This window comes from Mus caroli, unplaced genomic scaffold (assembly GCF_978045245.1).
Source record: "Mus caroli unplaced genomic scaffold, Mus_caroli_1 scaffold_3, whole genome shotgun sequence".
In the NCBI taxonomy this organism is placed as follows: domain Eukaryota; kingdom Metazoa; phylum Chordata; class Mammalia; order Rodentia; family Muridae; genus Mus; species Mus caroli.
The window spans coordinates 107,541,461-107,557,069 of NW_028227258.1; the positions used below are offsets into that span (position 1 = coordinate 107,541,461).

Genomic DNA, 15,609 nt, shown 5'->3' on the forward strand with positions numbered 1-15,609 from the left:
ACTGTCACATGAGCCAACAATCCCATTACTGGGAATGTCAGAAAAGGCAGGCGCGTCGGCACTGGGTAGAAAAGCTAAGCTTTCCTCCATGTCCCCATGGGGCTTGACTGGGATGCATTAGCCAAATAAACTGTTTCCTCCTCGAGTTGTTTCAAACTCCTCTTCAGGCCTCTCGGGAACCTAATTTACCCAGAGACGTTCCAGGAGAGACGCGTTTTGAACCCGTCAGGGAGGATGGGTCCAGGCAGAAAGAGTCTCCTGGCCGTCCTCCAGTCTCCATTCTCCAGCCCTTCCAACCGGTGAGCGCCAGGCGAGCGGAGGACAGCTGCGCAGGCGCAATCGGGGCTTCTGCCAGCCGTTCTGCCCCGCCTGGAAGGAGACCGGTTTCTCTGAATAGCCCTGGCTGTCCTGGAACTCACTTTGTAGACCAGGCTGGCCTCGAACTCAGAAATCCGCCTGCCTCTGACTCCCGGGTGCTGGGATTAAAGGCGTGCACCACGCCCGCTGTCAGCCGGGTTCTAGGTCAGCCTGCGCCCAGGAATCGTTTGCCAAAGGCCGCCGCGCAGGCGCAGTCGGTTCTGTCTCGCACCTGCTCAACCCCGCCCATCTCGCAGTTCCCAAACACAGGCTCGCCGACCGCTACCGCGCACGCGCAGTGCAGTGCTGGCGGCTCCGCTCCGGGACGTGCAGCGAGTAGCCGCTTGTCGAATTCGGTTGTGTTTCTCAAGTGCTGACGGGCCGCGGTGGCGGACCCGGGCTCGGGCGGCATCACGGAGGCGCAGGCTGTGCCCGAGGGCTCGGGGCCGAGCACCTCCAGTCCCCGGACGGCCCCTCCGGTGACGGTGCTGGTGATGCGGCAGGACGAGGCCGAGGCGGACGGCGCTCTGAGGCCGGGCCTGGCGGGGAGTGAGGCGGCGGCAGACGCCGAGGACGAGGCGGGGGACGACGACGCTGATCTGCTGGACACATCGGACCCGGCGGGCGGCGGCGAGAGTGCGGCCAGCCCGGAGGAGCTGGAGGACGAGGACGCGGAGGGTGGCGGCGCAGCGCGCAGGCGAGGCTCCAAGACCTGCACGTACGAGGGCTGCCGCGAGACCACCAGCCAGGTGGCCAAGCAGCGCAAGCCCTGGATGTGCAAGAAGCACCGCAACAAGATGTACAAGGACAAGTACAAGAAGAAGAAGAGCGACCAGGCACTGGGCTCTGGCGGCCCCTCCGCGGCCAGCACAGGCAACGTCAAACTGGAGGTGAGCTTGCTCCTCGGGGCCCCGGGGCCAGGGCAGATGGGTGCCAGCCTACTTGGTACACAATCAGGGTCTCCCCAAGGGCTGGGCTCATCCTCCGCTCCAGCTGACATGGGCACTTTGGAGGTGATCTACACCTCTCGTTAGTAAACCCTTCGCAGTGTCTACCCCTAGGCATCCGTACGTTGACACACCCTGTTGGTTTTCTGTAACTTTGTTGACTTTGTTTTTTTCTTAGACTCCCTGGCCCCTGAGAAAAGTTGGATTGACAGTGGGGTAGTAACTCACAGCACACTTGAGCGTTGCTTGATTCAAGTCAAGCATGGAAGAGAGACGCCAGTGCCCTGCAATTGGGCTTCTGCTGCTAGCTGTCTGTATTTAGGTCCGTTATTCATCTCCCTTAAGTCTCAGCTCCCTCGTCTTTTGCCCTTAAAATAATGCCCAATTAGTGTTTCTTCGGATTTATTTTGGTTAGGTGAAAATTATAAGTGGTGTGCATTTCAGCTCAGACCCAGCAAAGTCCACCTAAGTATTAGAGCTGTTTAAAAACAAAACAGGGCTGGAGAGATGGCTCAGTGGTTAAGAGCACCAACTGCTCTTCCAGAGGTCCAGAGTTCAAATCCCAGCAACCACATGGTGGCTCAAAACCAACTGTAATGAAATCTGACGTCCTCTTCTGGGGTGTCTGAAGACAGCTACAGTGTACTTACATATAATAAATAAATAAAAATTTAAAAAATAAAAACCCGTAAAATGTAGAAAGACTCCTTACCACAGAAGTTCCTTTTGAAGGGGAACTTCTAACATTTGTGGAAATTTGGCCTAGATGACTCAAATTATTGCTACTATAAACGTCTGATTTGTGTGGTATTAACATTATCCTACCTACACAGTGCAAGGCCTGGAGTTGTGAAGACATAAGGTTCTCTCTCCATAGTCAAGTGAGCTATAGCATTCCATGTACTGTGTATGTAAAGGAAGCGGTCCTATAAATAGGGTAACTGGGGAGAGTTAGAAGAAAAAAATCTTCGCTTTTGTGATACTAGAATCCTCTTTTAGAGTTTTTAATATTTTGAGACCTAAAACATGTATGTATGGAAACCTTCTTAAAACAAAAGTTTGTTAAGCATCTCACGATAAAGGTGCGAAGGGGATTTTTAATAGACAACTCGGAAGCCCGTAGATAAAAGGCCAAGGCTTTACTAAGGGCAGAATGTTTCACTTAACCTCAGCAACATTCTTTTATGTGAGGAGAAGTCCAGTGTTTAGATTCGTTCACATATGGGATTAAGCATCACTAATTTGAAATGGGATTCAGTGTCTCGGGGACAGGTTGCTGTTGCAGAACTTGCCTGTTGGCTCTGTAGTGGTGGCTTCGTAGCTGTGATTTCTAGCCCCTTCCAGCCAGTGTACTCTGAAAGCTGTTTGCTTCTGTAAGCAGTATTTTACTGCCTCTCTCTTCTTGTGGGTGTGAATCAGGTATGAATCCAGTACCTCATTAGCAGTAGATTGCCTCTGAGTTAATTTATTTTGTCCAAAAGCAGGCAGACTGTTTGGACTAAAGATGGCTCTGTGTGAGACTTGGGTGTCACTTGTCATTCTCTTGTAACAGTGAAAACAGGTCACAGGTAATTAACTTCCCCTCTGACCAAATAGCTTCAGTTTGAGACCTTGCAAGAGACTGCAGATCCTAGATTGGGAAGCCTGCAGGAAGGAAGGCTTTTACTTAGAAATGACTGCCAGTACCTGTGACTTAGCTACAGGCCTTCCTAAAGTTCCACAGAACCTGATCCTGAAAAAGGAAAAAGATCAAAGAGATAGATGTTCATTATACCTGCTGTTGTGGATTACAACACCGCATTAAATGTTTATCTTTGATCCCAGGAAAGCACAGACAACATACTCTCCATTGTCAAACAGAGAACAGGATCCTTTGGTGATCGCCCTGCAAGACCTACTCTTCTAGAGCAAGTGTTAAATCAGAAAAGACTGGTAAGTGCTTGTCAAGTGGTTGCAGATCTGTTAGTGAAAACTGCTTGTTTTCAGTGGAACTGTTTTTCTAGAACTGCGTGTCACTGAACACAATGAACCTCACACCCTACCCCTTCCTGGACTGCAGTGGAAGGAACACCTTTAGCCCTGTTTTCTTCACTGACTGACCTTTGACTGAGCAAGATGAGATTTTTAAAATAGACTCTAAGTATACGGAATAGTACTGTAAAGGCATTGAGATACAATTACTAATAGTTTATAAGGGTCTCTAATATACAACTGATAGAAATTACCAAAAGTCAATTGGGAAAGGGGCAAGTGTTTTATAAGATATTGGAATATTTGGATGGTAATTTGAAGAAGAGAGAGAGAGAGACTTTAACTCATGATATACTTTCTATGTAAGTTTTTGGCAGAATATTAGATTTTTTTTAATTAATTTAGATTTTATCTCAAACTTCTACAATGAGATTTTATAATATTAAAGAATCATAAAGAAAAGATTTTAAATTTGACAATACAGAAATGTAAACAAAGACAATGCTAATTTTAAACTGCCGCATGATATTGGAGAAATAAGTACATCAGATATAAAAGACTGGTCAGCATGGTTGATACTTTGTTATAAAAACAACCCCACACTTGAAAGACTTGGGCAGACCAGGAGCATTGCTGTGAGTTCAGAACCAGCCTGTCTATAGTGTATGACCTGTTCCTAAACAAAAAATAGAGCATTTTATTAATAATCCTTTTCCCTCTTTTCTTTTTAAGTCATTACTAAGAAGTCCAGAAGTCGTCCAGTTTTTACAGAAACAGCAGCAGCTACTAAATCAACAAGTTTTGGAGCAAAGACAGCAGCATTTCCCGGGAGCGCCAGTGTGAGGGCTTACAGAGACTGCTGTGCTCTACCTTACTGTAATGGATGGGTGCTTTTAGCCTAAGACAATGCTGGTAATCAGCCATTGGGGGGCACACCTGGAATCCCTGAACTTGGAAAACTGAGCCAAGAGGATCCGAAGTTCAAAGCCAGCCTGGGCTACCTAGCAAGTTCCTTTCTCAAAAGAGAGAAAGAGAAAGAGAGAGAGAGAAAGAGAAAGAGAGAGAGAGAGAGAGAGAAACTACTTTCTGTAAATGTGCGTGTACATTTGAGAATAAATAAGTATTGGATTTTTGCATTTAATTGTTTCATATCACTATGAGTTTGGAAAAAACACCTTTATAGTTTTTACTGTTTTTCTTCAGTTATGCCTACTGAAGCGAATGAGCCAGTTGCTTTCTGTGGAAGTCATAAAGTAATAGTAATATCAGATCACCCAGTGCTGTGATTCTCATCAAGAGGCCCTGGAAAGGACTGGTATGTTTTGGGCTGCCACAGTGACCTTGACCTAGCGAGGCGGTAGTGAGGGTCAGAAATCTTAACCTTCTGCAGTCTGTGGTATTCCACCAGCTAAATGTTCCTTGCTATCAGTGCCTCTCCGCTGCATTGATAACCTGCGGCCAGCACAAGGTCAGGTGCTTGGAGTAACCTTTCTGTGTAGTTAAGGTGGAGCTCTGAAAGCTAAGCATCTTTATACCCATGAGAAAAGTGGTCACTGATCTGTCTCTTCATGTAACTAGAGAAAGAGAGGACATTAAAGTTGGTGCCTCCATGGTTGGGGTCACTCTCCTTTAAAGCAGGTTGTCTCCTCAGTTGATTTTGTGAACAGTTCAGATGTACTCAGCCCACCAAGGCCAGGCCAGGGTTGGTTTTCTTATAGTCATTCCTATTCTCCATAAAGGAGGCCCTGAAGGTAGAATAACTCTCACTGCTGCCAGTGCTTTTCAAAACTGAGCACATATTCCTAGCTACTGTTAAAGGAACGGCAGATTATCTAGGTACTTTTTTTTTTTTTTTAACTTTTTCCTAGGAAAACTTTAAAAAAGCAAAAATACCATAAGATACAGAATCAGATGTCAAGAGAGTATATCCAAGAGTAAGTTAATAAGTGATTCAAGGCAAAATGTATCAGTTGGTTGATTCCTAAACTCTGAAATATATCCGATGTTAAACTCGTAGCTGTGATAAGTACTCACAGGGCTATGGATGCAGCTTAGCCTTACTGCACCTGCCTAGCATGTGCAAGGCCCTCAGCCCACTCCCCACCCTCACCACCACAAGAAACAAATACAAAGTAGAGTGATTTTCTTCATTTTGTGTTCTATACTTGTGTATCTGAAAAAGACCCTTTTGCCAAAATTATTCATTAAAGGACATCCGTTGAACTTTGAGTCATCTGCTGTACTTATTTCTTTAGATGCTCCACACTGGCTACAGAGGAATGCACTCACATCACTGTTTGGTACTGCGCTTACAGTACTGGGAGCTTTGTTGTCTCTAGGCCTGCATGCCTGTCCACTCTGCAGCCCATGAGCCACACAGGTCCCGGCATGGCTATAAATTTTCCCAGTACATTTGTACTGACAGTGTCATGTTGCAGTATCAGAGTGTTGGAACTTTTGTAGCAGAATGGCCCAGTTTATACTGCTTCAGACCAAGAGTAAGTAGGAAATGTAACATGAATAGAGAGAAATGAAAGGGGATTAGATTTGGGTCTTAAGAACTTGGAATTGGCTTAAATACTTATTAAGCCCTAAAGTAGATCACTGAAGGGCTGAGATTCTTTCTCTAGGGTATTAAGAATGAAGTAGATGCCCCATTCATGAAGTTAGATAGGAACTAGGATAGTTTGCAGTACAACTTAATTATTGCCTGTCACATTGGAGATGTTTGTCCCCTTAAAGCCTATCAGTAAGATTTTTGCTTCAGAGTAGATGTATTGCAGTTTCCCACACTTTCCCATTCTATATATTGACGGCTTTTGGCATACAACTGTAGCTTCTTCCATCAGGTTTTTATTTACCTATCTTTTAGTTCAGGATTAACTGACATAGGACTTGTTTTGGCCAGTATAGAGCAGAAGAAATAATGCTGTGCCAGCCTTAAACCAGTTACCATAGTGATGAGCCTAGCGTAACCTGCACAATAATGTCAGGATAATCTGTTCACCCTGTGGAAACATCACCTGTCAATAAAAAGCTGTTGGCCTGTTAGCTTAGCCAGGAATATGGAGGTGGAAGTTCCAAGAGGGAGAGAAGATTCTGGGAGAGCGGGAGAGTCCTCACAATCCAACTCTGAGGAAGATGGTCTCATGAAACTGAGGAGAGGCAGCCAACCACGTGTCAGGACTAGAATAAATGGTATAAGTTACAAGCTAGACGGGGAACAAGCCCTAGCTTACAGCCTACACATTCATAATGAAGTCTCAGAGTCATTATTTTGTGAACTTGGATCCAGGTGGAAGAGCTGCAGTTAGTAAATCTTAGGTAAATCAGGGGTACATGGTCTGATCTCTATGGTACCATCGGGTAGCCTGACACATGTCAGTGAGAGAGACTGACATAAACTAGCCATCCCCTGGGAGAAGTTTGATGCCAACCTAGCCCAGCTAAACCTTGCTTAGATGGACAAAACCACCCTGTAGATCTGTCAGTTGGAAAAGAGCTACTAAAGGCTTAGCATTGAAGGCCACAAAGCTGGGGTGTTCTAGTCAATATTTATGTCACGGTGAGTAACTGGTACACTTAGTGATGGCGAACTCGATCAGAGAAGATGGTGAAGGCAAATACATAGTAAGTTCTTATCCTTCAAGAAGTAGGTGGGATTATGGAGGGGCAGGGAAGGGAAGGACCCAGCCTCCATGATTAGAAAAAGAAAATGTATTTTCCTCTAGCGCCTCGCAGAGTTAGCAAACCAACCCCTTAACATTGGTACAGGGAGACTAATTTCAGACTTGTAGCTTCTATAACTACATTTATGGTACAACTTTTAACAGCAGCAAAGTGCAAGTGCGCCCAGTTCATCATGTCACACACACAGCGTACCTAGAAATGCTGTTTTTGTTTTCTGATGGAATATTAGCTTGTATACCAAGCCACTAAACCACAAGCTAAAATACTTTTAGCTGCAAGAGGATGGATTACTCAGGTTAAAATGCATCTCCCAGTCTTCTTGAACAGAACACAGATTGTACATTATTCGGACTCTGCCCCTTACCGAGTGAGGCTTTCCGAACCCCAGCCAGCTCGTAGCTGTGAGCCTTAGGATCAGTGGGACATCTTGGGGCAGAGGAAACAAGCAGACAGCAGCTTGTAAACACTTCATAGTCATTTGCAATTTCACAAGCTTCTCGTAGAAAACATTTTAATCAGTTAAACATATTTCATGGCATATGAAAAATAAATGAGTTTTTAGTGAAAGTTTCCCTATATATCCAGGTGTTTTAAGCATCACATGCTAAACATCTTCCTATAGACATGTTCCTTGATGGGCGTGGCTGTTGAGTTGCTAAGGTTGGATGCTCAAACGACAGTGTGTATTAAATTCACTTTTTAATAACAACAGCTTCACCATACAAAGGGTTTGAGTTGTGTGTCCTGGTGCTAAGCTGGGGAGCAGTAGTTAAACACCTCTAAAACTTCTGCAAAGAATCATTAAAATTACACATTAATGCCAAATATTCGAAGATGTCTTTTTTTTATAGTGCCACCAAAGTTTTTACAGCATGAAGAATTCTTAGAAATCCCATTTTCTAAGAAGAACAGTTTATGATTAAGCATCTTAAGGAGCCATAGATCATATACATAGAAGTATTTCCTAGAGTTTGAGAGAAAAATAAGCCAAAAGGTGTATCATTGTCTAGCACAGACTACCAAAGGATGGTGTATGGCATTTCAGGAAGGCGAGGCTGCTGGGAATTAAAGAGTAATCTTGGCAGTCTGTTTTATATATATTTGAATTTATCATGAGAGCCGGGCTTGGTGGTGCATGCCTTTAATCCCAGCACTCAGGAGGCAGAGGCAGGCGGATTTCTGAGTTCGAGGCTAGCCTGGTCTACAAAGTGAGTTCCAGGACAGCCAGAGCTACACAGAGAAACCTTGTCTTGAACCTCCCTCCCCCCCCCAAAAAAAAATAACTTATTATGAACATATGTGAGGGCTACCTACCCTTGCAAAGTTCGGCTCTTGACTCCTAGCAGGTAAGACGATGTGAAATGCATGGTATATTTTACTTTATTAAATATATACATGAAATATCTGGAACATACTCAGCATTAAGCAGGAGCTTGAAGTCCAGCAAGCAATTTTTATAAAATGATTTTGTGACACTCTTCTTTCTGTTGTCGTTATGAGGATAACTCCACCCTTAGAACATAATGAAAAGAATATTCTAAATGCTAGAGAGTTTTGCTGTCTCTACAACACAACACCGAGGTGTGTATGTTAGCAAGGTGGTGTCTTCTTAGTTCTGAAACAGTTGTTATCACTTAGCTGAAACAAACTGATCATGTCTTATTTTTGCTAAGGCTCACACATACTGACTTGTACATAGTGATAAACATTCTGGGTCTTGTGGGCAAGCCAAACCAATACAGTTCTCCATTGCCTGACCCTGCCTGAGGCAACTTGCAGTGTGCAAAGGCCTAGCTGCCCACTTTCCCCTTCACCCTGTAAAACAACCTACGCAGCATAAGTTTGCTTGTCAGCTTCATGGCATGATCGCCACATGGTCACTCAGAGGAGTTGAAGTCAACGATTACGCTATGATACGTTTAGATCTCTTAACAGCCAAAGGGGAAAAATTCATTAAAATATGACTCTGTTATACAAGCATAGGACTTATATCTCTTCAAAGCTAAATTCTCTGATAATATACACATGAACCTAGGTCATGATTCCTTTCTCAAAGAAATCAGACACACTTCAATATTTTGATTTCTTAACACTGCAAGGAAATCCAAGTAGTTTATTTGTTTGTTTGTTTTTATTTTTGTTTTTAAGCTTCTACTTTTGTTTTGAGACAGGGTTTCAGTGTATAGCCCTGGCTGTCCTGTAACTCCTCATTTAGACCAGGTCAGGCCTGAATTCACAGGGATCCACCTGCCTCTGTCTCCCTGCTGCTGAGATCAAAGGCAGGTACCACGGTACCACTACACCCGGAAGCGTCTACTCCTGAATAGTTTCTTACAACTACATATTGCCAGGGATATTTGGCCACTTGTGAGGAGATCAAAGGGGCGGTTGGAAATCTGGGACAATGCTTTGTGTCCTTAGATGGGTACTCAGAGAAGATCTGCCATACACATGGCTTTTCCAAGGAAGAAACCAGGAGAAATATCAGAAAAATAGGGATTCCAGGAGGTGGGGTGGCTAGGAATGGAAGTAGTTATGCGAAGATAAATTACTCAAGTGTTCTGAGGAGACATAAAATCCCAATATAGTCATTACAATAGAGCTCTTAACTATTGTTAAAACTCGATTATGTTATTTTTCGAGCCCAAGAAAATTCACATGTGTTGGGGGTTTTTAAAGTTCTGAGACCTGATGTCTGTGCAAATGGTTTACTGTCAGATGTCTGGCATTATGGAGGTGGGGACTGCCTCTAATGTGCATTTGATCCCATGGCACCTGACACTGTACCCAGTACACACAAATGCACAAGACAGACTTAATGAATCGACATGCTTGGTTTCTTTTTATACACTCTAAGTGGTAGTTTGAGACGAAATGAGTTTCTGATATAATATCTCTATCATATTATGGAAGCTCTATAATAAACCATAAATGCCATCCTACATAATGCTTTTCAAGGGGCTTGAAGTAAACCTAGAAGCAATGGGGTGACTAATGGGTGGCATGTACCTTGAAGTCTGGAGGATATTTCCCTTATCATCCAACAGAGGAAATGAGCTGATATATGCATGTCTATATACACATAAAGTGTTTTTTAAAGATGCTTTATTATTCACTACCACTGTTTCCTCAAAAAAAAAAAATGTAGGGCATATGAAACATTCCTACTTCACCTGGGAAGCTATAGCCAGGTATTTAATAGCTTTAGAAGAGGCTGCACAGATGTAACCAGCTAATAACTTAACATAGGTGCCAGGCTGAGAGATGCATAAATAAGATCCAAAGATGCCTCGAGCTTTCCCAAGGCTTTGCTCTTGTTTGAATCATCTGTCACTAATTGCTATTTGTCACCAGGAGGAAAGAGGAGGCAAGAGATGCCCTACCTAGCCTGCACTTCCCTCCCAACCTTCCAGTCTACGGCTTCATCTCTGCACGGGGTTTGTAGTGTGCATAGGGCAGGCAGCCATCTGCAAGGTCAGACAGGAGAGACTAGAAGATGGGAAGATGGCTTCCAGAGTGGACGCAGGAGTTCCCTGTGCTTCCGGGTCTGAATTCTGGGCTAACCCTGCCCTTAGGATCAAGCCTCCTTTCAGGCCAGTTTCCCTTATGAGCCTTGGCTTTGCTTGCTTGCTTGCTTGCTTGCTTGCCTGCCTGCCTGCCTGCCTGCCTGCCTGCCTGCCTGCCTGCCTGCCTGCCTGCCTGCCTGCCTGCCTGCCTGCTTGCTTGTTTTAACAGTGTTAGATTGAGGCCACCTGACTCCAAGCTTCACAGTTTCCCCCTCTCCGATCACAGTTTAGATCTGGTTGAATGTACCTGATGTCAGCACAGTACCTGGCTATGTGTATTTCAGCTTCGGAGATAAAGTTTCTGTGGCTTTATCTCACAGGTCCCTGGACAAGCTTGGTTTTCTTTCTTGCCATTCGCAGTGCAAGTAGGGTCTTTTTAAAACCACTTGTGTGTGACTGATTTTGCTCTAGTGCTCCTATTCCTTCTGTGTAAGCAGCTTTGTGTTTTCCATGTGGGGCACAACCTCCTGTGGAGTGACGAGCTGACTCGGTGGCCTTGGGTTCTGCCGACGCCCTCCCGTGCTGTTTCCCTCTCACAGAAGACTTGGCTCCCTGATCAGAGAGAAACCACGCTTCTTCGACCACACTGCACTGGCCTGGCCCCAGGTTTTAAGTAGGTAGCACAAAACAAACGGTAATATAAACGTGACTCGGATGCGTTACACGTGTATTTACATCGGCATCCGGAACCCTGCATTAGCTGCGATTGCCACGATGGAAGCCCCTGCCCGAGTCTGTTCTGTGGCAACGTGGCTGACGATGTGACTTAAGACACTGAAGAGATAGGGTTGTGTGGGGAGCCCATCTGAGTGAGCACCTTATCCAACCACTGCAGCGGTCCATGAAGATGGATCTCGATCCAGCAGGGGGTGCTCGTGACATCCTGGCGATGATACTCTGCTCCCCAGCCCTGCAGAGGAAGAAGAGAGCCCAGACTGAAGTGTGGCTTTTTGCCAGGTGCCACCAGGCAGAGCCCAGGGAATGCAGGGTCCCAGGCTTCCTGTGAGAAGTCGGTGCCTCTAGGGAACAATGCCTCCTCCTCTGAGTGGCCCAGGTCAGGCAGGGTGGGCTCTGTTAGCTCATTTACACCTGGACACCTATTTAGTGGTGCCTGGGGCTCTACATACCACATGGAGAAGCTGGCAAGCCATCTCCCCATTACAGGGAAAGAGGCTCAACCTCATGTCCTACTCTTCATGCTGAAGCCTGTGTCTGTACAAAACTAGGACTCATTAAAGACCGGAGATTGCAAAGTGGCAAGAATCAGTAGTTGACTTTGAGAGTGCAATGTCAGAGCTTAGAGCTTATTTCTTTTCTGTCTCAGGCTCCCTCAGAAATTTCCCACTTTTCCCCGTTGATTAGAGAGACAGCTACTAAAATGACATATATGATTGATAGATAGATAAATAAGATAGATATTGATTGATTGATTGATTGATATAGATACATAGATGGTAGTAGGTGGAGTTGGCTTTTCTCTCAGATTCTACCGCTTTCTGCACGAAGGACCCCGGTCATCCAGGCCTCTGGGGCACACCCTGCTTCACTGATGCCTCCCCTGCCTGTACCCTCTCTCCTTTCCTTTACCCATTCACCTCACTTGTTGCTTACTGCCTGTCTTGCTACCAGTTCACTGGTTTCATAAGGCCAAGGTCTGGGAATTACCAACACCCAGCACCCACAGCCGCTCCCGGCAGCTGCTCAGTAAATAGTTGTTGAGTGGCTAAAAGAGGGAGAGCTGTGGCCAGTAAACTCAGAGCTGACAAAGACCTTAAAGATGGTCTGGCCTTTCACTTACAATGGTCACCACCAGTGTCTAGTCACTTGAAAGAAAATAATTGACAGTTTTTATTTTGTTTCTGTCCTTGCGGGATTGGCATTGAATCTCGGTGCTAAAGTGCTTGCCTAGCCCGTGCGAGGACCTGAGTTTCTTCCCTACTGTCACAGGGAGGAGGGAGGAGGACTCGGGGTCGGGGAAGCCCCATAACAGCAGTAGCAGCCTGTGTCCTGTGAATGACATTTTGTAGCTCTGTACATTTATTGCGTATCTGGGAAACACTGAGTTGATGTTGGGAAATGATCACGTGACCATGCATGCTTGTATTGCAGTAATTACCTATGAGATACCAACAGTTCATCCTTATTAAAATAAAAACAAGAAAGAACTGGGAAAAACAACTTCCCCCCTTAAAGGACAGTTCACTAACTGCAAGGTAGTGCCCCCTGCTGGCCGCAAGGCAACAGTGCACCTGGAAATTTTCCAGGGATTTTCTTTCTGCTTTGAATGTCAAAAGATAAAGTAGTTTTGTCCTCACCGGAAAGGTGTCTTTAAAAAGGCACCTTTAAATTGTAAACTATACATATTTATTCTTGTTTTTAAAAATAATGATTAAAATTATCAATATTATAAAATATAATTTGGGTACAGAAAAATAGAACATTCATTGATCAAGGTAACTAACTTTGAATGGCTAGGAATGTAGCTCAGGAGACCACACTTAACTAACTCACTTCATGAAGCCTTGGGTTTCATCCCCAGCTTTTAAAAAGGGAAATGGGACTGGAGAGACGGCTCAGCAGTTAACAGCCCTGGCTGTCCTTGCAGAGGACCCATGGTCCCAGCACCCACAGGGCAGCTCACAACCATGTGTAACTACAGTTCCAGGGGAACCGATGCCCTCTTCTGGCAGTTTTAGGCACTGCATGCATGTGGTGCACACACATGCAAACAAAACACCCATACACATAAAATAAAAATAAATGTAGAGGAAAATGTAAGAGCTGTGAAGGAAGCCATCCCTCTCCCGAGTAGGGTTTGTGAAAACTGTTCAGCACAGAGTCTGATGAACAAGTCCAGATTTTTAAGTATCAGGGTGATTCCCTTGAATCATTCACAACTGCCTCAAGGTTTCCACCCCACTTTGTGCCAACACTGATTAGCGCTGTCTTAGAGTAGAGACAGTTCTCTTCTTCTGAAATTTATCTATAAATGTATTCCCTACATTTTTCTAGCAGCTTCCCCAGCTGAGAGGAAGATCTTATTCTTTCACTGGGGGACAGCAGTGCCTGGTGGCTGAGAGAGGGATGGGACATCTCTGCAGCATTCAATCCTGTCCATTATTATCATCCCGATGCCTGCATCCTCATGCCAAAAACAACCACTCTGCCACTTAATAAATCTTCATATAATTGTTTTCAGTTTATATCTCTACCTTCCTATAAACTTAATAACATTTTCCCCAAAGGTTTGATGTTGTTTGCTGTAGTGGTACACACCTTTAATTCCAGAATGCAGGTGGATCTCTGTGAGTTTCTAGTTTGCCTGATATATACAACACATATACATACACACAAATACACATACACACACACACACACACACACACACACACACATATATATATATATATATATATATATACACATACACACACACACATACATATATATATATATATGAGAGGTACTAGAGAGCCAGTCAGAATTCTAATATAGAGTGGGAAGAAGGTTCATAAATCCCTCCCCCCTAACTGACGACAGTTGATGGGTTTTAGGGAGAGCCAGTTTTATAAAAGGGTGTTTCCCCTGGTAGGCTGACCTCATCTACTCTAGTTCCCTTGGGTGACACTACATGCAGGAATATATGGGCAGTGGAAGTTGAACTAAATAATTTTTAAAAGAAGAAGACAAGATTCAATACATTTTTTTTTTTAGAAAGAAAAACTGTTATCCACGTGAACTAGCTGAGCAAATGCCGAGCTGAGCCAAGAGCGTGCTGTCCTTTCTTCCCATTTTCCATGTTAGAACCCCAAAGCCAACACCCTTACCTTCACAAAGCTCATCCGAATCGTGCACATCTTCGTCAGCTCATACACCACTTCAAAGCCGTGGTGCACGGACTGGGCGAGCAGCTGGGCGAAGAGCTGGTTGTTGAAGACCTTGAGGCTGCAGCCGCTGGGGATCTTGCAGACGGTGGCCGGGTGGAAGCCGTGCTGGTAGTTGCAGTTCCGGCTCTGGACAAAGATGCTGCTGTCGCTCACGCACTCCGCATACACCTCGCCCCCAACGTAGTACAAATGCACACCTGTAGGCACAAAACCATGTTCTTCCTTCTCTGCTTCCTTTTCAATGGCTCCAAGCACCTCACGCGATGGGACCTGCTACTGTCAGGTTAACTCCTACATAATCCCTGGCCATAGAAAAGAAGGTGAGTGTGCCCTGAATACCCCACTTGTTTTCTTTGACTTTTCCTACAAACCCATTAAAAATCCAACCTTGACAGATGGAGAGATTGCCCAGCTCCCAGCACCCAAAAGGAAGCTCACAACCATCCAGTTTCATTCCAGTTTCGTAGTATCTGTCGCCCTCTCCTGGCTTCCATGGGTACTACATACACACGGTACTCAAGCAGACATAAAAACAGGCAAAACACCCATAAACATAAAATAAGGGGAAAAAACCATGATCCAGATGAATGGCCATTCTCAAGAACAAGTCAATAGCCTCCCACTTATGACTGCTTCCCTCACTTTTGATCTCACTCACTTCAAAATTAGCTTCCATAGAAGCTGAGGGGGAGGGCAAGCCCCATGGGAAGACGAGCAGTCTCAACTAACCTGGACCCCCTGAGATCTCTGACACTGAACCATCAACCAGGCAGCAGACACCAGCTGATATGAGGCCCCTGACAGAGATACAGCAGAGGACTGCCTGGTCTGGCCTCAGCGAGAGAAGATGCACCGAACCCTAGAGTCTTGAGGCCCCAGGAAGTGGGGAGGTCTGGGGGGGGAGGACATCCTCTTGGAGAGGGGAAGAGGAGGTATGGGACAGGGAATGGGGGGGGGTGGACCAGGGAGGAAAATGAAGACTGTAGAAAGGACTAAAGAATAAAATAAATAAATAATTTTAAAAATTGGCTTTCAGGATACTAGACACAAAAGAAATACATCTTGAAAAACCCTACAAAGTCCTTCATACCCACATATAAACAAAAGGCGATAACAGGAGTCCCAGCTACGTGCTACTGAAATCCACTCACTACACCCACTCCAGGGCTTGAAGATCTTACTAACAGTTAC

The 15,609-nt window shown here is 45.0% G+C and overlaps 2 protein-coding genes across 2 annotated transcripts in view; one reads left to right on the forward strand and one right to left on the reverse strand.

Annotated features, from left to right (window-relative positions):
- Nucleotides 1–621: 621 nt before the first annotated feature.
- Rfxap (regulatory factor X associated protein) lies at nucleotides 622–5,504 on the forward strand. The gene is made up of 3 exons (XM_021158402.3): nucleotides 622–1,247; nucleotides 3,129–3,236; nucleotides 4,008–5,504. Exons 1-3 carry the CDS (start codon nucleotides 852–854, stop codon nucleotides 4,116–4,118), a joined length of 615 nt encoding a protein of 204 aa, XP_021014061.1. The 5' UTR covers nucleotides 622–851; the 3' UTR covers nucleotides 4,119–5,504.
- Nucleotides 5,505–7,324: 1,820 nt separating this feature from the next.
- Nucleotides 7,325–15,609, reverse strand: part of Smad9 (SMAD family member 9) — a 47,153-nt gene continuing 38,868 nt past the window's right edge. Inside the window, exons 5-6 of the mRNA XM_021158391.3 lie at nucleotides 14,359–14,615; nucleotides 7,325–11,441 (exon numbers count right to left, since the gene is read on the reverse strand). Of these exons, the coding sequence (XP_021014050.1) occupies nucleotides 11,298–11,441; nucleotides 14,359–14,615 (401 nt within the window). The 3' untranslated portion in view covers nucleotides 7,325–11,297. The remainder of the gene's footprint in view (nucleotides 11,442–14,358; nucleotides 14,616–15,609) is intronic.

Excerpts from the sequence above, each read along its gene's own strand:
- Rfxap (XM_021158402.3), top strand. The coding sequence starts at position 852 with ATGCGGCAGGACGAGGCCGAGGCGGACGGCGCTCTGAGGCCGGGCCTG. Across the intron at positions 1,248-3,128 it reads CAGGCAACGTCAAACTGGAG|GAAAGCACAGACAACATACT; the intron begins GTGAGCTTGCTC and ends CTTTGATCCCAG. Across the intron at positions 3,237-4,007 it reads TGTTAAATCAGAAAAGACTG|TCATTACTAAGAAGTCCAGA; the intron begins GTAAGTGCTTGT and ends TTTCTTTTTAAG.